The following is a 22551-nucleotide window of genomic DNA, read 5'->3' as shown; positions in this document are numbered from 1 at the left end:
GTGTGACTGCAGGGGTGTGCAAGGAGGGTGTGAGAGTCACTGCGTGGGTGTGCAAGGGAGAGACTGCAATGGGTATGGGGGGGTGTGAAACTGTGCAAGGGGGTGCATGACACTGGGTGTGCAAGGGGAGAAGGGTATGTGACTGCAAGAGGTGTGTGTGCACTGCAGCACGTGCATAGGTGTGCAAGGGGGGGTGACACTGCACGGGTATGCAAGGGTTCAGGGGGCTGTGCTGCAGCGTGTGCAAGGGAGGGAAGTCTGTGTGTGCTGCAGTGTGTACACAAATGTACAAGGTGGGATGTGTGTGCGTGCAGCACACCCCCCCTGCCTTACACACCCATGCACACACTGCAGTGCACACACACGCCCCTTTGCACACTCATTCTGTGTCATACACACACCCCCAGGCGGAGCAGGGCCTGGTGAGCGCCTGTGCAAGGGCCGGTGCCCCTCACGTGCCCACCTGCCCCCGCAGTGCCACAGCCCCTCGTGCATCCCCATTTCACCCCACACAGGACTCGACGGGCTCACCCATCACCACCATCACCTTTATTGTGCAGGAGCAGCAGGGGCGGCTGGGGAGGGTCCCACCTCGTCCCCCCTCAGCCCCACCAGGCGCTCACTGCCCTCCCAGAGCGCCTGTGCCAGCCGGTCATCGCGCCCCCGTGGCCATGGCTGCTGGGGGCCACTGTCAGTGAAGTAGCGGCCGCTAAGGGGCTCGAGGCCATCCCGCGTGGCACAGTCCAGGACCACCCGTGCACCCTCAGACGGGTCCAGGAACAGCAGCCAGGCCAGTGGCAGCAGCAGCGGCTTCAGCCACAGTGGCGCATACCGGAACAGTGCCGTGTTGACAAAGCCTGCACGAGGGACAGCAGATGTGGAGCGTCCCCTGAGCACATGAGGGAGATGGCCATGGTGGCCTTGGCACAGGCAGCGTGGCTGTGAATGTCTGCTGGCACTGCCACACCTGCCCTGGGTGTGCAAAGGGTGTGTGGGGGGTCAGTGGTGCACAGTGCTCTGTGAAAGGATATTTGTGTAAGGGTCCACTGTGCAAGGGGATACACCATGAAAAGGGACATGCTGTGCACAGGAATGTGTGTGCACAGGGACACATTGTATAAAGGGATACATGCGCAAAGGGACACGCTGTATAAAGTGACACTGTGAAAAGGGACACGCCATGCAAAGGGACACACCGTGAAAAGGGACACTGTACACAGGGACACTGCAAAGGGACACACCATATAAATGGACACGCCATGCAAAGGGACACGTGCAAAGGAACACATTGTATAAAGGGATATGCTCTTCAAAGGGACACTGCAAAGGAATACACTATATAAAAGGGACACTCCATGCAGAGGGACACACACGTGCAAAAGGACACCCCGTGCAAAGAGTAACAACCGTGCAAGGGGACAATGCTCCACGTGCAGAAATTCCCCGTGCAAAGGCTGCACCATGCGAAACACTCCCTGTGCAACAGCAGCCCTGTGCACGTGACTTCACCATGCAAAGCATGAGGTCGGGACACACAGGGACACAAAGGTGTGCAGAGCACACCCCAGGCAGACGCCGATGGTGAGCCCACCCAGTGCGGGTCCTACCTGGGTGCACGGCGTAGCAGGTGACCTGCGTGTCCTGCTCCCGCGTGGCCAGCTCGCGGGCGTGCAGCACGTTGGCCAGCTTGCTGTCACAGTAGTCCTGGAAGGCAGAGAACAGCCCTGGGGGCGGGCAGCCCAGGGACTCGGGGCGCAGGCGGCCGGCGCAGTGGGCGCTGGAGGCGACAATGACCACCCGGCTGGGCCCGCAGCTCCGCAGCCGCTCCAGCAGCAGCTGGGTCAGCAGGAAGTGGCCCAGGTGGTTCACCTGGAAGGGGAGGCTGAAGCCATCCTCTGTCGTGCCCCCGGCGCTCACCCCTGCGAAGAAGGCAATGGCAGCCCATGGCTGGTGCCCCAAGGGTGCAGGGGGGATTTGGGGTCCTGGTACTCACCTGCATTGTTGATGAGGAGGTGCAGGTGGGGCTCCTGGCGCAGGAAGGTGCTGGCAAAGGCTCGCACTGAGCGCAGGCTGGCGAGGTCCAGGTGCATGAACCGCACCTCTTCATTCCCTGTCTCCTGTGGGCACAGCAGGGCCTGGGGAAGGGCTGGGGGGCAGCCTGGGGTGGGGGTACCCTGCCCTGGGTGGGGGTACCCTGACTAGGGTGGGGGTGGATCCAGCTGGAGACAGGGGGGATGCTTTGGGGGCTGGTTCTGGCCCAGGGTGAAAGGGCTACAGCATGCTCAGGGGCTGCAATGTGCCGGGACTCCCCAGCATGAAGGGAGTGCCCATGCAGCTCCTCCCATGGTACAGGGTGCCCATGCCTTGGGGTGTTTCTGTGTGCTTGGCGATATCTGCTGAAGGTGTCCCTGGGGTGTGCCATGGGGTTCTCCTGGGAGAGCCTGGGCGTTTCCCTGGTATACCCACAGGGGTGTTTAGGGAGTTGCCCATGTGATGCCCAGAGGTGTCCCCTTGAGTGTCCTGGTGGTGCCTAAGGGTTTCTGAGATGTCTCCTGGGGGTACCTGTGGGTTTCTCGGGGGTAACGTTGGTGGGCTGAAGGAATGCCATGGCAGTGTCCTCAGGGTCCCCATGGGGGTGTCTGGGGGTGCCCATGTGATATTCAGGGATGTCCCACCCTGAGGTGCCGGGGGAGGTGTGCAATGGGGATATCCCAGGTGTCTCCTGGAGTTGCCCGTGGGGTGCCAGGAGTGTCCTGGGGGTGTCTGCGGATGCCCTTGGGATATCACATGGATGGGAGTGCCCAGGAGGGTGCCCCGAGGTCCCCCGTGGGGGGGCGTCGGTGCGGGCGCTCACCGTGCGGATGCGGCTGGCGGCGGCCTCTCCCCGCAGGGCGTTGCGGGTCGCCAGGATCACTCGGGCCCCGCACCGGGCGAGTTCCAGCGCCGTGGCCGCCCCGATGCCGCTGCTTCCCCCTGCGGAGCGGAGGTGAGCGCGGGTGAGCGGGGGCCGGGCCTGCCCCGGGTGCCTCCCGGCCCCTCCCGGCGCTCACCGGTGACGATGGCGGTGCGGCCGCGCAGCGCGGGGCGGGCGCGGGGCCGCGGGGCGCTGCGCAGCCCGTGCCGGAGCAGCGTGTACAGCGCCAGGAGCAGCCCCACGCACAGCAGCGCCCACCCCATTCCGCCGCCGCCGCCGCCGCTACGGGGGAGATCCCTTTCCACCTCCCTCCCCGCCCGGCACCTCCCGGTCCCGCCCCGCCGCGCTGGGGCCGCCCCGCAGTCGCCTCCGCCTCCCCGCGGCGGCGGGACGGACCGACCGACGGGCAAGGTACGCTCGGCTCGAGGGGAGGGTAAGCGAGGTCGAGTCGTGATCCCAAGGAGAGGGTGAGTGCGGGTCAGCGCAGCCTCCCGCCCCCGATCGATGCCCCGGGGGACAGGGCAAAGGGCACCCGCTGTCCCCCCGGGCCAGACCCCACCGCTCCTGCCCCAGGGGGCGGGAGATCACAGAATCAGAGGATGGTTCAGGTAGGAAGGAACCACACCGGAGGTCATCTAGTCCAGCCCCTGGAGCGCACTTGGGACTGTGACCAAACTGTCTGTGAATATCTCCAGGGAAAGGGAGTTCACCACTCCTCCTGGAGCCTATTGTAGTGCTTAGTTACCTGCACAGTAAAGAAGTTCCTTTTCACATTGAGGTGAAACTTCCCTTGTTCCCATTTCTGCCCACTGCCTCTCGCTCTATTGCTCAGTACCCCTGAGAAGAGCCTGGCTCCATCCTCTGACACACCCCCTTCAGCTTCTCAAATACATGGGTAAGATCCCCTCAGTCTGCTCTTCTCCAGGCTAAATAGGCCCAACTCCTTCAGCTTTCCCTTCTAAATGAGGTGCTTCAGTCCCTTCCTCTTCCAGGTTGCTTCCAGGCACTCCATCTCTCTCCTGTCCTGAGAAGCCCAGAACTGGATGTGCCACATCTCTGGAAACATTTGAGGTGAGGTTGGACCTGACTGAGTTGGAGACTTCCCTTCTTACTGCAGGGGGTTGGACTAGATGACCTTCAAAAGTCCCTTCCATCTCAACCTGTTTTTGGTGATTTTATCACCTTCCAGTCCTCACCCTCTTCCCTCCCACACCACCAGCATCCCACCACATCCCCCTTACAGGACACCAGGCTCCTTCCATCCCATCCCAGCCTTGTCCCCCACCTCAGGCTCCTCCTCTGTAGTCAGACACTTGGGGGGAAGCTCCAGGTTGTGGTGACACGAGTGAAGACAGACAGTCGAGAAAACAGAATGTGAAGTATTTTTTTTTTATATACAGAATACAGGAAAGTTTCTGTAAAGTCTAAAACGTTACAATTACTATGTACAGTGGAACTAGCTGTTCTGCTGCGGGGAGGTGGCAGAGAAACAAAAGAGACAGACAGGTTACGACAAACGATCTGCTACAATAGACAATTTGAGGAACGTCATACCACATGTAGCACTGTACACAGCTTTAAAACATTGAAAAATGCCATCACTGATGTATTTACACAGAATCCAACACTTTTCCTTATTTGAAATAAAAAATAGGATGGACACCAGGAAAAGAACTCATTTCTCACTGCCCATAATACACAGTAGCTACTTGTAGTGCAACCATAGCAGGGAGGGATGGGAAAAAATAACTGTGGGAAGAAGAGCGCTTCTTTACATTAAATAAAACAATGATATTGTATAGATTTGCTGTATGAAAACTGTATTTCTCTTTTAATATAAAACTATTGTCACTGGCACAAAATAGAACAAGTTTCTGATTATTTTACAACTGCATGGGAACTGTCTGTCAGAGAGAGTCCTCGAGTCAGACAGCGGTAGCCCCTCGCTCTGACACGTCCTGCTCTCACTGCAGTTTTCCTTTTAAAATGAAATGTATAGTACAAATATATGTGCAAATGCCCCTAAAACTTGAGCAAAAAAGAAAAATTAAAAAAAGTTAAACGTTCTTCATTTCATGCAAACGGCGTGTGAACAGTCTCTGGGCCGACACAGAAAAATCCCACCTCGGTTTGTACATTTTTGCATTGCAAGAGTCTGAGGGCGTTTTCCTTAATCCAAAAGCTCTCTTCCTAAAAATTCCTAGGGAACTGAGTTGGACCGCAGCACGGGCACCTGGTGGGGTTTCAGAGAAAGCTTCTCCTCCAAGTCCATGTCTTGTACTAAGGCAGTATCCCCCTTGGGCTGTTTGGTCGCAAATTCGGTGATGCTGAAAACGAACTGCAGGCAGCCCAGCTTGATGTAACTGCCGTGGTGGAGCAGGGCCGTACCCTCCCAGCCGGCCCCGCTGCCCCCGATCAGACTGGAGCTGCTGGCTTTGCAGTTACAAGGTTTCCGATGCTGCCCTTGTGCCTGTGAATTCATCACAGCAGCTTCTTCATGTGGCTCCTCTTCTTGTTTTCTGCTTTTATGTCGTTCTGCAAAAGAATGAAAAAATGGTAAGATTTAGGCAGGTCAGCGGCAGCTTGTTTTCATCAACAGAGGTTGCTGCTGAGGTGCCTCAGGGGTAAAATCCTTCAGCCATGAGGTATTTCAGTTTGCAGCAAGCAGCTGATCTAAGGGAAACAGGAATCTCCTCAAAGTCCCAGAGAGTTAGAGGCATTTACATATCTATTTTGGCAGCCTAAAAAGAGGAAGCCGATCAGGTGGAGAAGAAGAATGAGCCACGTGGGGACAGAATGCCTGCAGGACAGCCCAGATCTTCTCACAGCCTGGGAAGGGAGGACATGCATGGGGAAAGGCCTCAGGGTTGGACCTGGAGCTTGGTAACTCCAGCACTGGAGGCTGGAGTGGTGTTAACAGCAGAGCAGAGAGCTCCCTAGGCTGCAGAGGAAGGTCTTGTGTAACCCCACATGACCTGTGGTGAGGCTCCCCTTTTTTGCAAAGGGTGCACCAGCCACTGCGGAACAACGGGCACCAACAAGGAATCGATTTCCACCCGCTCCCATCCCCCTCCAAAAACCTCCCTGTGGTGGTACATGGGGCTGGCTCTGCCTCAACACTCACTTATCACACTCTGCACTTTGGCAACAATACTGCTGGGAGGAGTGGGCGTCATCTTCTCTGAGAAGTCACACGAATACAGAACATTGTCCACGGTCGTCCCATGCTCACTGTAGTTCAACAGCTCGTAATGCTTCGTATTCTGAAAAAAAAAGGGAAGAGGAGGGAATCAAGGCATTGAGTCATAGAATGGTTTGGGTTGGAAGGGACCTTAAAGCTCATTTTCTTTCAGCACCCTGCCATGGGCAGAGACACCTTTCACCAGACCAGGTTGCTCCAAGCCCTGTCCAACCTGGCCTTGGACACATCCAGGGATGGGGCAGCTACAGCTTCTCTGGGTAACCTGTGCCAGGGCCTCACCACCATCACTGGGAAGAATCTCTTCCTAATATCCAGTCTGAGCTTGCCCTCTATCAGTCAGAAGGGCTTCTGCCCATGGACCCCTTTGAGCACTGAATCACAACCCCTCTCTACCACTGTTGATGGTTAAATGAGAGCTGTTAAATATCCTCTAGCTTCAGAGACCACGAACCTGACCCCCATGCATAGCTCATGCTCACACAACAACCACCTTTTCATCTGCTTCCTGGCAGGGAAGGAGGGCCAAAGGGAAGTGGGTTTTCCCTAGTGCACTTGGACCAACACATCTTTTGGAAACAGGCTATTCAAGCTGATGCTCACAAAGCAAGCACACCACTTTACGGGCACACCTGACGCAAACTTGGCCCAATACCTGTGCCTGGCAGGAAGAGATGTGCATTGGAAAGCAGGCACAAGCTGGCAAAGGGGATGCCACGTGCTGCAGCAGCCACAGGATAGAGGCAGTCTGGGGTTTACAGGCCTTGTGCAGACGCTGAAATGCCAGGAGACATTACCATGACACGCAGCGTTACACAAGCAGCGTCACGCTCAGCTGAGCTTTGCAGAGGATGTTGACAGAGAGGAGGAGATTTCAGGTTAGCTCACAGGAATCATCTGAGAGCTGAAGACCTCGTCCCCCAGGGACCACAGAGCTTTAATCAAGTTACAAAAACTCCCCATGCACAGGGGAGTAAGTTTTGAAGCAAGCTGCTAGACTGCAGAAGGAGAAACCAGCAGACAGGAGCTCAAGGAAGGGGAATTCTCCCTTTCCAGAGATACCACAGCCACAGAAAACCTGCTGGAGTGTGGAAGCTCAGTGCCTAGAGCCAGATACAGGACTGACCACTGTAGATGCTTCTACACAGATTTATGGTCTGGATCCCATTACCAAGTGTGTTCTGTAGTCTGTAGTGCACTGGAACAATGGCTAAAGCTGGCTGTGGGTTAATCCTGGATCCCGCTCAGGAGCTGGTTGACAAATGGTGATATAAAAGACTCGATCTTGCTTCAAAGACCGTTTCCACGCTAGGAGACATCTCCAGCAGCGCTGCTATTGGCAGGCCTGCTGGTCTGTTTACTTCGAGAACAAACTAATCTCTGGGCTGTAGTTAGGGAGAAATTGTAGATTTCTGTTTATGCTGTGAGCTTCACCAAAATTTTAGCTAAATAAATAATTTATACAGAGTACTACATATGGTATGAACGCTTTGCTCCCTCATCACACCTGAAAACAAGGGACTCAGAGCAATTCCCTGATTTGTTGCAGCTGAGGTTCGATGTTGACATGTAAAGTTGAGCTTTTATTAACAACACGTCTGGATCAAAAAGTATCAGACCATTCCTATGACTTTTTCTTGCCCTAGGCACCAGCAGTGACAGTGCTGACTTGTGGTCAGTCTTTGCCCATGGGCAGTTAGCTCAGAGAAATCGTGCTGGCAGAGCTCTGTGCTTCAGAAAAAGGTCTGACAGAAAAGGCTGACACAGCCTTCACTGGAGTGAAACACATTGAGCCCTGGCTCTTACTTTGCAGTCCACAAAGGAGCACCACACAAAGACAACCTGCTGCCTGCATCTCCAGCTCCCACTGCCATGCACACCAAATAATAAAAATAATAATTAAAAAAACCTCAGGCAGGCACTCACCTCATCATAGAATATGCAGGCATGTTTGCCAGACACATAGTTACAGTGACCATAGCTTGTAAGGCACACATCCATATCAGCTCCTGTCATGGGAGAGGACAAAACAGGCTCAGTTGCTTTGGGGAAAAAAAACTGTCAGGCAGCAGAGAACAACAGACAGAATTAAACTTCAATTAGCAAAACAACAGGGGAGCAACTGCCTTTGTCCTGCTCTCAGGACTGCATGAATAATGCTGTGATAAGCCACCAAACAAAGTTTCAGTGGGGGAAGGGAGAGAGCAGCTCCATGAAGGTTGAAGAGCATTTCACTGGTACTGGGTCTACCCAGAGCACCAGAACAATCTAAGCAGCAAGAAACGAAACCTGCAAGCAAACCATAACTCTTCTCTCCATCAGTCAGGCACTGAATCTCCAGGACAGCTGTTCTAGTTTTGACACCAGGTTACAAAGGTGCCACTTCAGGTTCAAGCAGACAGGGGGTTTCCAGGTTTCTTGGCAGTGCAGAATCCCAGGACAAGCGGCCACAATGTGTCTGTTTCCTTTGACACCCACTTGGCAAATACCTTAGGGAGGGCCAGGGAGAACCACCCTGATTCTGAAAGGTCAGTGCAGGAAAAAGCCACTCACCTGTCCCAATGTAGAGGGTTCTATAGCACATGTTGACTGCACCCCCCAAGCCCATCAGAGGATAGAACACCGCCCGGGCTTGCACTTCCTTTCTTTGCGCTGCAAGATAAAAAGAAATTACTTGAACAATGTTATCAGCTGGGAAAGCTGCTTGACCTCAGCTTCCCCAGCCCAGAAAGCACAGATCCTAAGGAGGACGAAGTCAGCTTTGGCCTAAACACCAATTCCCAACCCTCTAGGAATGTTTGTCCATTAAACATCTTTTTGCCAGTCAGAGAAAACTGCACTCTCCAATAACCCACAGAAGCCATGCAAATGGGAGAGCATTAATACAATGGAGCCACACTGAGGAACACACAAGCCTCCTACCACTGGCTTCCTGCTTAATCTCTTCCACTCTGGGTAATCAAAAAGTTCAGTCTTTCCTGTCAAAGTGCCACTTAAAAAAAATTGGTGCTGGTGAACGTCACCAACTTAACAGCTGTGATTTTACTTCTAGTGAAGCCGCAGGAAAAACACACTGGTTGAACTGGGCTTGGCCAGGGACCAACCCAGCTCCCAGGACAGGATGACTTACTGAGTGGACTCCTTTACCCTCAGGTTGGTCCCTATGGCTCACTGGACAACAGCTGGTCCAGGGTTGAGCCCCCCCAGAGCAGCTCCAAGTTCAAATCACACACTCTCATGTCCATGTTAACTGGACAGAAAATCTTCCGTGGAACAGACATTGAACTCCAGTGGGCCACACAGGCCTAGCCAGGATTTCAGCACTGTCTTTTGGAGGTAAAGCCCTTATACACTGAGTTTAGGTCTCTCCTGATACCACATCTGCAGGACAGCGTTACACCACGAGTGTGAAATCAAAGAACAGAAGATGAGGATTATGAAAGACTGTTTGCAGAGGCACCTACGTCGAGAACACCGGCCACACCGAGTGGCATCGCTGGACGTGCAGGTTCCACCTCTGCCCAGCTGCCCTGAGTCCTTTCAGCTGTCTGGCTCTGCAGGGCTCACTAAAGGCTTTGGGTCTAACATTTCATCAGCAATGCTGAACAGTCAGCTGGATGCATCATTCCTGCCCAAAAAGGGTGATGGGTTAAGACAGCACCAATCTGCCTCGAGAAAGGCAGACTGCTGAAGAATTCCAGACCAGGAAGGCAGCTCATACCACAGCCTGCTGCTGTGTCCTACAGCAGATCACAAGAAGATTGACAGGCATTTAGGGAATGTTGTGATGCTACAGCAGGCAAGCACAGAGCTTCAGAAAAAGATTACTGACTGACTTCCAAAGATCTTATCTGGGATATTTACCCCCAGGCATAGTAGAGGGGGAGCAGAGAATTGCTTCCACAGCAAGGCTGTCCAGTTAGTGCTTGAAAGCAGATTAAACTGACTGGCTGCATGCAGAGGAACACGAAGTCATGTTTGCCCTGCAGCTTTAGGTGATACCAGTGATCGTAAACAAAGCCAAAGCTGAACTCAGGAATCTGGAGATTTCCAACAGACACACAAGTTGTTTTCCAGTATTTGCATTAGTCATATTTAGTGCTTTCAGCTTGACAGTGACATTATTCTGAACAGGCAATGACAACGTCACACATATATTCTGTGCCCCAGTTCCTACTGTTCTTATGCTCATCTCACTTCTCCAGAAAGATAGAGCAGGAATTCACAGATTTCTCTTGCCCATCTCAAAGGTGAGGATAAAAAAAACCCACCAAGCTCCTCAGCTGAACCTTCCCATTTTTTACTAATTCTAAGATGAATAAACCACAACTTCACTAAAGATTTCCAGCAGAAAATCTGAAGCTACTAAAACAGAAAATCTGAAAGTATTCCCATTGTTGAAACTTGTAAACAATTAAGGAGAGGAACCTGAAGGAGTTTCTGGCCACTGGATATCCAGAGTGGGGGGTATGAGAGGAAAAAAACGTGAAAGGCAGCATCAGACAGATACCAGAAGAAGAGGGAGATCTCCTTCAAGGAATAGGCAAGGGAGTGTCAAAAAGCTATGGCTCAACATAACCCAACTATTCTAGGGCTGCTCTTACCTTCAATGTGGTTTCCCACAGGAGATTGCTGATGGGAATTGACACTGCTCGCTAGAGACTGAGCTTTGGGAGGAAAGAGCTGATGTATTCTCTGCAAGGCCAGAAACTTGATCAGCTGCTCATCCAGCATATTTATCTCAATCTCTGTTAATAAACAAAAAGCAATTAGTAGGTTATTCATGGAAAGGGTGCAATCTGAGCTGCAGTGGATTTGACTTTTAAACTTGCCATTTGCTTCAACAGCAAAGACTTGACCAATTCTGCAATATCAAGACTCTTACACATAGGTGAGCTATTTCTTCATATATTTCCTGTGAGCTGAGTGCCAGCCATGGCTGGAGAGCTACAAGTGAGGCAGCAAGCAGAAGTTTGGGGGAACAAGGACTGATAAAAGTTGAAAATCTGCTGTTTTGGCTCAGAATCAACAGGTCTGCAGAGGTGGCCATTGCACCCCTTTGCGCAGCATGTTGGGTCCTTCCTGTGAAGCCCTGTTATCTGGTTAGAAAGTCCAGCCCCACACCCCAGCAGAGAGCTGTAACCACCTTTGAAGCTGCTGCAGACTCATGCTTGAGTCACCCACACATAGCAGGGTCAGTTAAACCAAACAGGGCAATTCAGACAATATTATTAATGAGCTTTAAAGCAGATCTTCTGATAGCTCTGAAGTATTTATATTTGTAAAGCCCTACAGAGGTCTGTTTTCCTGCAGCAAGGAGGCTGGGTAACCTCTTCTTCCAAGAGCATTAGGCACATCAGCGACAGTTAAAATGGCAAGGAGAGGAGGAAGAGCTGGAACAGCTTTTCCCAATAGCAGAGAGGGAAGTCTGGGCAGTGGGGTTCACCCAAGAAAAGAGGGTTACACTGGCAATGCCAGAAAGGGTGTTCTTCAGATGTAGAAGTCATCTCTGGCAACAGCCTCGCTGTTCTACTGACGTTTGCTGCTCAGCAATCTCCTCCTGAAGGCACTTTGCTAACATTTGGCATCTCTTGCCAAGTGCAACAAAAGGAAATAAAACCCAGGCCAGTCTAGGAGACTGACAGAAGCAGAAATAAATCAGAAATTAACGGACCCATTAGAGCATCACCACTCAGGTGACTGCTCCACTACAAGATCTATTGCTGCTGGACTTGACACCCGCTGGGAACAGCTCTGGATTGCAGCGAGCACCACAACATGGCAGGGCTGCAGGTTTCTGCATGTGAATTCCACCTGGAAAGCAGCCCAGTTGTTATCCTTCCCCAGAAAAGCTTCAGGCAGAAACACTTCATTGGCCTTGCTGCCTTGGCAACACTATGAGCAGGGAAGCATGTGACATATTTAAGGTAATGTACACTCAGCCCCTCCCTCACCTGACTGCAACCCTTTATCTCTGGGACTTCTCCTCAAGCAGGGATGGAATGCTTTAGGGAAGCAAACACACAGGGCTTGTAGAGGCTGATAATGAATTAAATACTCACCACCATCCATAAACGCTTTCAGGGAACTGGTGAAGTCCAACATAGCTGCGGAGTTTGAAGTGAGTGATGAGGGTAAAGCGCTTCCTATGGATAAGGTGCTGGGACTGACCTTACCATCTACAGGGAGAGATGGTGTAGAGAAGATATGTCACTGTGACGTTCGCCAGACATGCACCCAGCCCTCAGGCTGCCCTTGGCTGCCAAGCTGCTTGGAATGACTCATTTTGCTCATAGTCATGCTTTGAAAAAGGCCTGAACTAGCAGCCAGGAGCTTTCTTCTGCTCACAGGAGGGCTTGTGTGTGCCTCCAACACACAGCCAACTTCAGCTTCTGCCCCACCTCCAATTGCTAGAGGAATTCTAGACCTATACATTTAAGCTCCTACTCCCTGTGATGTCCTACAGACACTGGAAAGATGAGCATCAATTCCCCAGGAGCTTGAAGAACTTATTAAACCTAAGAGACATTTGCCAAGTAGCTTGACAAGGTGTGAACATGCATAAAAAGTACAACTGCCCTATTTGTATTTCTACACTAAAGTCTAGGGTGCACATCATTGTCCAGAAGGAATGTGACAGTCATAAGCAGATTTTATTATTTACAAAATAAAATCCTTCTGCTTTGGCAGTGGCCACACAGCTGAAAGAAACAATGGCAAACACCAGGAAATAAAATCCCTTTCATTGCTGACACTGGATCTTCTTGACTTGGTTTGCTTATAACTACTATAAGCCTGAAATTTGTGGCAAAAAAAAATGTCATGAGTGATTTGTATTTGGCAACAAAATTTGCACACCATGATTTTTGTCATAAACACATATATGCATCGTGTTAGATGGAAAACCTTGTATCTACACCTTTCCCAAGAGACACTGCACCAAGTAATGATTTAACCTGCATTTTGTAGAACACAAGCTTTGCACCAAAGGCAATTATTTAACATCTTAAGTAACTGCAAAATTATGTAGGGTTTGCAGAGCTCTTCAAACCACGGGGAAGAAGTGTTCTATAATATGGTCTAACTTCCTCTACCAGAACTTCTCCCAGCCTTGCATTTCTAAGCAGGGCATGGTCAAAGCAGCAGCCTCAGAGTAACCAAGTTTATTCAGCAATAAGTGAGGAGGCCAATACCCTGGGGACTGCTTGCAAACATGAGGCAAAGCTCAGAAATTACTAAGGAATTTTAGACAAAATTATAAAAACATGGTGCCTCTGTTGCTTTGCAATCACCAGACCTGAGCCACTCCACACAAGCCTGACACTGAGCGGCTTGGAACTGCATGAGAAGTGGCAGACAGCTCTGTTGCATGTTTTTCAGCGACTTTTCCCACCCAACCTGCACAAAGGGTTTGCTAGTTTGAGTATTAAGCTGGTGTGGGGAAAGGGCAGAAGAGGAGAATGCTGAAAGTGAAAGCTGCTTCTAGCAAAATCTGAGCTATGGGCAGTTACTCTGACTTCAACATCTATCAACATCTTTCACTTAATGTTTTTACACTGAAAAATGGGTATATACACTTTATTGTATACCGTGCTATTATTTAGCAAGGTTTTTGGGTACAACTCATGGTCTCTGGCATATCCAAGTCCATAACTACCCTGTATCATATCAACAGATCCCAAACTCACATTTTTCCAACAACAAGGCTGTGCAGCTGAAGACTCCAACTACACCTGTACTAGGGGACACAACCACTGCCTGAACTCTGGATTAGATCCCAGAGAGCTGCTCTTGTGAGAGGGACTGACTACCTTGCAATCCAAGTGGCCATTTGAAACAAATCAGTAGTTTTACAGCAGCACTGGGGTTTTAAAGCAGCTGTTGTTGAAATAGCAAGGCAGCAGCCAAATGATTTAAAGTTACTGTTGCTTTCCAGAATTAAACTGACCTACTATCCTGCTTCTCAGGACAGAGCTCCCCTCTCAGGTATATGCAGCCAGCAAAAATACATCCTGTGGCTCCCATAAAGGGACCTAAGATAGAGGAGACCTGATAAACTCCTCCTGGCTCTCCAGAGAAAGCCCGATTCCCAGTTAAACAAGAACACACTGCTACAGCCTTGAGGCTCTGAATGAGGCTTAGTCTGAACATTTCTCACCCCGGGGCCGAGGTCAGCAGTTCAGCACGTACCTGAAGGTGGTGCTGGTGAACAGAATCTGTTTGTGGACCCAACTGCCGAGATCCCATCTCCTGCAGCCTGGGGAGGGGTGAGAGCCCGGGTGGCGGTGAGCGGGGAGCCCCCGGCCCGCAGCTCTGCTGACAGCGGCGGCCCGATCTGCGTCTGCACATTCTTCCTTTGCAAAGTGCTGGTGGTCTCCAGGCTGGCACAGGAGCTCGATATGGACGTAGGCAAACTCGTGACTGGCGCAGAACCCCTTTGTGCACAAGAAACGGGTCCTGCTACGTTCTCTGTTTTGACAATAGTTCCAATGGTGTGATTCAGAAGTCCGCAACTCGCCGGGGGCGTGAGGGGCCGAGGCCACGTTTGCCGGTGAGACAAAACAGGTATTGTGTTCCCAGATCCCATTAGCCTCTGGGAGTCAGTCAACTGTGCTGAAGATTCAGACGAAACACCATAGAAATTAGGCCCGTTCACTTTAATGTCGGAGGCTGTCGGCCCATTCGAAGTCCCACAAGAAGACACCTTCTTGGATTTATCTATACAAGAGCTGCAGTTGACATCTTCCTGTGACAAAGTCTGCTGGGATTGCGAGGAGCTCAAGGAATTCTGGGTGGTAATCCCTGAGGTGCAGGATGACATGGAATAGAGGGAAGGTGTGGGTGCCTTGTCAGCTGCCTGGTAAGGGTTGGCGAGTGAACCGTCTGCCACAATAACAGGCTTAATATCAGCCTTCTCTGTTTGTTCAGAGTCCCAAAGCGAAGTCATCTGCTTAGCAGATAAATGTTTCAATATGCTGCACTGGAGCGCAACAACACTACAGAGCCACTGGAAGGAAGAAAAACATGCAGGTTAGCTCAGGAGGCAGCAGTGCTCCAAACCTCAACAGTTACTCCATAGTTCACCCAGCTTGAGGAAATCCAGCTGCCTCGCTGTGCTGCTGACTGCTCAGATGCAGCCTGGAGCTGCTCTGGTGCTCATCTACAATCAGGAGAAAGTTTTGTCCAGAGGTACAAAAGTGCAACCAAAATTATGTACTGTTTATCTCCATGCTGGGGACAGGATAGAGAGGGGCTGAGACCTACTTCCTCACTCCCAAACTCCTCCCCCTCTTCACTTGTCAAGTGCTGCAACTTTTCAGCTAGTTACAAACATATCTTTCACTAATTTGGGCTTCTATCCAAACACAATCCTCCAACTTATTCTGCAGCATGCTGGAAAGAAACGCTGCTCTACCTCAGGTATAGGGAGTGACCTGCCAAAGTTGGGGTAAAAGCACCTTTGCTTTTACACAAGGTGGAGGGAGAGCAAAAGAGTTATTCAAAGTTTTAAGCTCCATGGTAGATGTGCACCTGCCACACAGAAGAATCCTATCTGAGCTAACAGAAGGACTTCATCACTGATTGCAATGCAACATTCCTTCACACTGTGGAATCTGGCCAGAAGTTTCATACAAGATTTAAACGCTCATTTGACCTTGATTTACACGTCCAATTCCATCTGCAATAAAAAGCGGCCCAGAAACGTGACATTAACATATAAATAAATGTGTCAGAGAACAGCCTTACATAATCAAAGTGGAAAGTATTTCCCCTCAACCAGGAAATAAAGATGACATCTAGACGGAAAACCCTCAACTCTACTCTTAAGGCCAGAAGACTATTTCACCACTTCCCTGAAGTGTCAAATGAGGAGTTTTACATCTCACCTGGAAAGCCAAAGTGAAGTTTTAATGGGCAAGGGTGTCAGAGAGAAGACAAGCTATCACCTTCAGACATGAGTTTGAGACTGGTTTCCTAGACAACTGCGCCATCATGACTGAAATGGAAGAGGATCTTTGTACCAAAGCAGCTACAAACACAGAGTCCAAGCATTTGACTTCATTTACCTCCTGTTGTTCTGTCTGGCTGGCTAAGTGCTCAGTGTTCAAAAGGTGCTTCTGCAAGGGTTCCTCGGGGATCCCGTTACAGATCAGCTCGCCATCTCGAATTGCTGCAGGCGCAAGTAACGGGGGTGGAAGCCGGTACTGGGACTTTATAGCATCAGGAACCTACATTGCAGAGAAAGAAGATCACACATGAGAACAATTACTCAAGAATGACTACTTAAACAAAGTGCCTCATCAGCACTACGCTTCATGTTTGCTGCTTTCTCACCCAAAGGAACCCTGCAGACAGTACATTAGAAGTATCAAGGACTGAGTACTTTAAATTGATGTAGCCATGCTGAAATTAATAGGTTTTATTCCCTTAGGTCAGGCATGACTGCAGTACAACATGGTGACTGCAGCATTAGAGAAGTCATGCAAAAAAAGCCAAGTAAGAAGGGAAGCCTGTATGGCAGTTTTCAGGCACCCTGGCAGCAAACACAGCAGCCCAAATCTCACTGTAGGGCCACCTTTGGGAGGTTTAGTGTTGTACCTTCTATGCTTGTGCTAGATTTAAAGGCTTACTTGTAGTAGTTGAGCCTTACTGTCGAAGGAAAAAGAGCTTCTTAAATCCTACAGGTAGTGAAAAGTAACTGCTGACTCCCAGACTTCTCAAAAACACATTCATTCGGACCCCACCCTCTTCCTCCTTCCCCAAGGGGTTATCCCTAAGGGGTGTGCTGGTTTCCCTTCCAAACCAGAATATATATACAGGGATTTTCACCAAGAAATAGTAGTTTACACGTACCTTCAAACCTTTTCTCTTCACTGACTGAAGAACTCTGCGATTCGGAGGATGTTTCTTATGGATTCGGTTTAAGAAATCCACTTTGACAACGTGCTGAGATATGGTGTCCTGGAACCGGTCAAATACTCGGCACCGATTACTCAGGGTCAAGTTCTTCTGGTTCAGCTGGGTGATCAGATAATGCCACAGGAGTTAGGGATCTGCAGGTCACTCTAATGTACCCTAAGACTTTCATAACGCCTCGTAGCACTGGCAGTACAGCATCAGCTCAGCTTTAGACTATTTGTTTCCTGCAGCACTAACCATTTCTGTTAAAGGGCACATTGCTGGAGATGAATACAAAAGCATTTAGAGGCCGGCTAAGCAGCATCAATGCTCTCAAGAAGCAGTTTGTCTGGGCACAAGCCCTTTGTTTCAGCCCCCTGTTTCCTGAGTATTTAAGTCTCAAGTACACTGCTATTCCACAAATGAAAACACCCTCTTGGAATGAAAGTTTTTTGGGTTAAGCATGCAAAGAATTACTTCCCCTATTTGTAGCACTGTGCTGCTTTGTATCCCAGTTCTGGAAGCTCATCTAGATCTTAAGGAGTCCAGTCAAAAACTAAACAAGCTGTCAGTGAGCCACAATCTGAGCTGTGAGCTTCAGTTACAGGAAGGAGTTCCCCCATCTTTATATCTTATTGCAGAGAGCAGCATCATATTCCTTTGGAGAGCGCGTTGCTTGCAGCAGGAGCTTTACAAGCGTTACATGGAGCAATAAGAGCTCAGAAGCTGTTTTACATTTGTGGTACTTTGTCCTTTAATGGACCTGCCAGGTTCCACTCCAGCATCCGGTTACCATACTGCAATCATAGTCCTGCTTACCACCACGTGTTCTATGTGATTTGGGCACATCCATCTACCCAGAGGCATGGCAGTAAGCGGTGGCTCCAGACAATCCATGTGGAACAGAAGTGGGCAATAATCACACTGGATTAGAGGTGCCACTCTGCAACTCCTGCAAAGAGAGAGACAAATCTTATTCTCTATACAGAATATAGAGTATAAACAGAACATTCAGGCAAGTTTGCCTAACCATTTCAGCTTATCTCTCCCAACCGATTACCCTACACTGCTGCTTGCACCAAAAATTAGGATTCTGATTTGTAACTTGATCTGTGTGGACCTTCTGCAAGACCAACTCAAGGCAAAAGCATTCATTTAGAGCAAAACAGCAAAATTCAGAGATGAAAAGGAATCTCAGATTTAGGTTATTACAAGTTTCCTCAGAGGAATCACGTGTGAAGTTGGGACATGCACTTCAACAAGATGTTCTCAGAACAAGTCTCAAACTCCAGAAAACTACCACATCTGAATCCTCAGGCTTTAAATAAGTCTTTGCTCTATGACAAAGTTCTCAGTTGTTCTCAACAAAAGCTCACCTGAGCTTCTATCCCACTTTGAGAAACTCACTCTGAGTTCCTGAAATAAAGATTTCATTTTCACTGACATTTTGAATCGGGATTGATGTGTGCATTTTTTTATGCAGCTATAAAAACCATCAGTATTTTGTACTGGTTTTCAGATTTATAATTTCAGCACAATATTCCTATTTGCCTTGGGCTTATAAATCTCTCAGTAGATTTCTATTTCCTAAAGGTCACCTCCTCACATACTTCCTTCATGAACCATAAACAAACATCTCCATTTACTAAACCACCATCATTTTAGAATTTTTTCTTAATAGAAAAATACTGAAGACAAAATGGTTCAATCTTGTCAGTCTTCAGGCTACATCTTAAAACATGCAGGGCTGCAGAAGCCACACACCTACATGGTTAAACACCTGTTATTTAGCAAAGATGCTTATTCCCCCATTTGTTTAGAGGATGGTAAGCAAGTAATGAAGGAGAATGGAGGTCATCAACTTTTTTCAGCAAGAACTTTGCTCTTGTGAAGGCTGCAGCTACACCAAACAGCTTCCCTGGAAGAGTCAAGTACCTGTTGCATGTGAAGCAGACTTTCACCGGCAAGGGAACCAAACCATTGTGGTCTAACTCGTGTTGTGCTTTCTTGACATTCTTTCCTGTGGTTTCTTCCTTTCTCCTCCTCTTACTAGTACCTGAAAGTAAATTTTAAAAGGCTTTGGGTTATCCACATAGCAGAGATTTGATTTCTGGTAGATACACATAATAATCTTGGGCAGAGGCAAATGGAAAAGGCAAATATTGCTGCTTAAGGAATCTTTATCAACCACTAAACCTAGCCTTAAGTGACAGAGACTGTCTTTAAAGACAGGTATATTTTAACGTAATCATTTCAGTGACATCCTATATACTTAGTCACTACTTTGCTACTATATTATTGCACCACAAATCAAGTATTTTGACAACTGCATTTTTTTTTCAGATTGATGACCTAGACCAAGGTGACAACAAGAAGCATCTATCACAAGTGCTGATGGATGGGGTGTAGTAGCAGTGTCCCCACAACTCACATCTGAAGGGCACCTGCTGTTGGACAGATGCAGGAGAGCCAGGGGTAATTCTGTACCCTCTGCTTTAACCAGCGAGCATCTCTGGAGCCACAGCTACCATGGGACCAAGAGGGAAATGAGGCTAGATGGCAGCAGGACACAACTGCAGACATCTTCACCAACACTAGACAAGCCACCGCTCACCTGGAAGTGCTGTGGTGCAGGTCAGTTCATTCGGCAACTGGAACTGCGTTGGGTTCCTTTCCATGGCAGCAGCAATAAGAAGCTCAAAGGGTCGCTTCAGCTGGGGCTGCCCACAGTCCATTTCTGCAATGGCAGAGTCATCATCCACGTCAATTATGTCCTCATCGACATCATTCTGTTCTGAGTTGGGGGTCTCGGTGCTGGCATTGGATGTGGGAGTGCCAGGCCGGCTTGCTCTCCTTTCCAAGATCCTGGCATGCGCATTAGCCCTGATGCTGCTGCTAGACCTGTCCAACAGGTCTGCGTCACTGGTGGGGGAGGTGGTCCTTTTCCCAGATTTGTCCACCAATCCATTTACCTGCCCCAGCTCTTTCTTCTGTTCTCGCTTCTGCACGACATGAATAGGCAGGCTTATCATGGAGGCCACAAACAAAGCACATCAACCTTGACAAATACGTGATTGAAGACAAACAGCATCTGAAAACGCTCGAGCCACTCACTACAACTGAAGTCATTCAAGCCTTGACCTAGCAAGAACAGTTTGATTGCAGCTAAGGTATAGGTGACAGAACAGCTGAAGAGAACCAAGCATGGGGAAGAACGTTAGCATGGGATAGCCATGTTTGAGTCCAGATCAGGACAACATTTCACAGCATCTAGTCCTGAACGCTTGATAAATCAGACAACTGTTTACTTTGCTACCAACACTGAGAAACTCCACAGCAGACTGTTCATTGTTGATGCAGTCTATTAACCCTGGCACCGCATCCAAACCCATTATGGACCGAGAGGGTCAGCTTGAGAATACAAGCACAATATACAAACAACATTCTGCTATCTCCTGACAACAGGAATCTTGAACAAGGTGGGCAGGGAGAGCTGCAGCAGAGGAAAACTACACATTGCCATCGCCACGAGATCCATTTTGCAACAGGAGGGGAAGCTGCATGGCCCAGGATGGGCAACTGTGCACTGCTCCAGTGCCTGACAGCATCACCCATGCGGAGGAACCAATCTACTCCATCACTAACACAGTCTGCAAAAGGAGCAAAGCGTTGTCAGTCAATTTTTAATACAGAAAAGTTGGGGATTTTTTTCTTTTACCTCTCTTTTTTATTTTATTATTTGTTTTTTGATTTGTGACCTTCATTTTTACTGCAGGCAGATGGCTGAACAGTACCCTGGAAACATAACAAGGCAATCGCTTCAGGAACAAAAGGCTGAGCACACAGTTTTCTTCCAATCTGTTTTGGGTGTCACTTCAAGGGAACAACAGTTGCTAGAGAGCTTGGTGCAGTTTCTAAACCCTCTGCTATGCAGCCTTACGTGGTCACAGCAATAAGATGTTTACATTGTACAAGACAGCTTCCTGGAGAAGGAGCATCAAGGCAAAAAAAAAGACAAGCCACAATCTTGCCCAATCATCTACTCCCCATCCTGTTCAACAGCCCAGGAAATCATAACTCACTGTGATTTCACCCTCTGCTGATGTGCAACTGCTGTGAAGTCACATTTCTAAAAGACACACATTAACCAGAATCACAGCCCTGATGCCAAAGCTGCATTAACATGATTCCTGGTCTGCCTGTAGACAGCTCACCTCCTCGAGCAGGGGAACCATTCTGATTTCCTTTGCACCTCAGCTCTCCCTCCTTTCCAGAAATGGGGGGAAGGAAAACAGTTTAAAAGGCACAGCTTGGCAAGAATGCATCAGGCACTTCAGTTTTAGCTCCTAGTAGCAAGGTAAAAAATATCACGAGGGTCTCATCAAGACCCCTTAGTTTTCTTTGAGCCTGTTCCTAACAAAGCCCTTTACATCTGCAAGCACAAAGAGCAACTCTGGCAGTGTATGTACACATTGAGGGGAGAGGCAGGTATAAACCAGAGGATTCAGGTTTCAAATGGACAGTCGGAAGGGCAGGGATCATGTCTGTCAGGAGAGGCTTTACCTTGCGGCGCACGGTGCAGCGGTGGCACATCCACTCCCCCGGCGGCAGCATTTCCTCGCTGAGTGGAGGGTTGCTACAAGAGAAGCACAAAGCAAGGCTTTACTGTTATTTACTGTTATTTCTGGAACTCTTCTCACGTACACACAGCCCCAGTCAGGGCAGCTCTGCAGGTTCCGCTCCCAGGCACTTCCTTTTATTTATGGTGAAGTTCCCTGGATTTGCTCGCCCATACATCCACTTAGCCAGACACCTCCAAGAAGCCATTCTTCCATGACACCCCTTTCAGCTCCACGGTTTCAGAACACTCTTAGAATTGAACAGCAAAGATAAATGGAAGATTCACTAGCGTTCAACACACATACCTCCCCCCGCAACACCACGCATCCTTAAATAACTTGATTACTCCATGTAAGACTGCACAGATTCCTGTGCAGCAAGCACAGTCATAAATCCAGGCATTTCCATCCCTTGGATTTGCAGTGAGTCCAACTGAACAAGCTGCCATGAAGTCTGCCCACTGATTCCGATGCACTCCATCCCTGGGCACACTCAGTTAATGGTGGAAACCACTTGCTATCTTAAGACAACCCAAATAGTCTCAAAAGTGTCACCATATACAGCCTGCCTTGGCTACGAAGCACAGGATACATCCTACTCATATGGATCTGCACTTACTATAAAAGCTGTATCACAGTGAAATGACATTCTCTTTTTGATGCTAGAAATAAACCAAAGCAAATTAGACGAAGGAGTAAGGAGGACTATTTTGAGAAACACTTTTCCTCAGTAAAAGGCAGAGCAGCATATGTTAGATGATACACTTTCCTTACAGATCCTACTACTAATTCAAGTACTTTCCAACACCTCTTTATCATTAAGATTTGTTATTTGAACAAACTGCTGACTGTGGCAGGGAAAGTGTACCTGCTGGCAGAAAAACAGCCAGTTACCACGCACTGTGGCTTAAGATAATACT

General features: G+C 49.1%; 2 protein-coding genes across 4 annotated transcripts in view; both read right to left on the bottom strand.

Annotated features, from left to right (window-relative positions):
* Positions 1-534: 534 nt before the first annotated feature.
* DHRS13 (dehydrogenase/reductase 13) lies at positions 535-3239 on the bottom strand. Of its 2 annotated transcripts, XM_027691181.1 has the most exons (6): positions 3051-3239; positions 2855-2973; positions 1994-2117; positions 1870-1919; positions 1608-1704; positions 535-857 (listed from the first exon to the last, which is right to left on the bottom strand). In XM_027691181.1, exons 1-6 carry the CDS (start codon positions 3175-3177, stop codon positions 550-552), a joined length of 825 nt encoding a protein of 274 aa, XP_027546982.1. In that variant the 5' UTR covers positions 3178-3239; the 3' UTR covers positions 535-549. The 2 variants fall into 2 exon arrangements, with proteins under 2 accessions (XP_027546982.1, XP_027546981.1); XM_027691180.1 differs by having other exon boundaries at positions 1608-1919.
* A 1045-nt stretch (positions 3240-4284) lies between these two features.
* Positions 4285-22551, bottom strand: part of PHF12 (PHD finger protein 12) — a 32035-nt gene continuing 13768 nt past the window's right edge. For both annotated transcript variants that reach the window (XM_027690998.1, XM_027690999.1), the window contains 13 exons: positions 21576-21648; positions 19627-20014; positions 18948-19068; positions 17832-17964; positions 16968-17132; positions 16181-16342; positions 14304-15120; positions 12176-12292; positions 10718-10861; positions 8667-8765; positions 8040-8122; positions 6039-6177; positions 4285-5449 (listed from right to left, as the gene is read on the bottom strand). In XM_027690998.1, the coding sequence (XP_027546799.1) occupies positions 5115-5449; positions 6039-6177; positions 8040-8122; positions 8667-8765; positions 10718-10861; positions 12176-12292; positions 14304-15120; positions 16181-16342; positions 16968-17132; positions 17832-17964; positions 18948-19068; positions 19627-20014; positions 21576-21648 (2776 nt within the window). In that variant the 3' untranslated portion in view covers positions 4285-5114. The remainder of the gene's footprint in view (positions 5450-6038; positions 6178-8039; positions 8123-8666; positions 8766-10717; positions 10862-12175; positions 12293-14303; positions 15121-16180; positions 16343-16967; positions 17133-17831; positions 17965-18947; positions 19069-19626; positions 20015-21575; positions 21649-22551) is intronic.

The sequence above is a fragment of the Neopelma chrysocephalum genome, unplaced genomic scaffold, assembly GCF_003984885.1.
Source record: "Neopelma chrysocephalum unplaced genomic scaffold, ASM398488v2 Primary Assembly neopelma1_82, whole genome shotgun sequence".
NCBI lineage: Eukaryota > Metazoa > Chordata > Aves > Passeriformes > Pipridae > Neopelma > Neopelma chrysocephalum.
The sequence above is the reverse complement of the archived record's forward strand: the minus strand, read 5'-3'. Positions and strand labels throughout refer to the sequence as shown.

Excerpts from the sequence above, each read along its gene's own strand:
- DHRS13 (XM_027691180.1), bottom strand. The coding sequence starts at position 3,177 with ATGGGGTGGGCGCTGCTGTGCGTGGGGCTGCTCCTGGCGCTGTACACG. Across the intron at positions 2,974-3,050 it reads CCGCACCGCCATCGTCACCG|GGGGAAGCAGCGGCATCGGG; the intron begins GTGAGCGCCGGG and ends TCCGCTCCGCAG. Across the intron at positions 1,920-1,993 it reads CCTCCTCATCAACAATGCAG|GGGTGAGCGCCGGGGGCACG; the intron begins GTGAGTACCAGG and ends CCTTCTTCGCAG.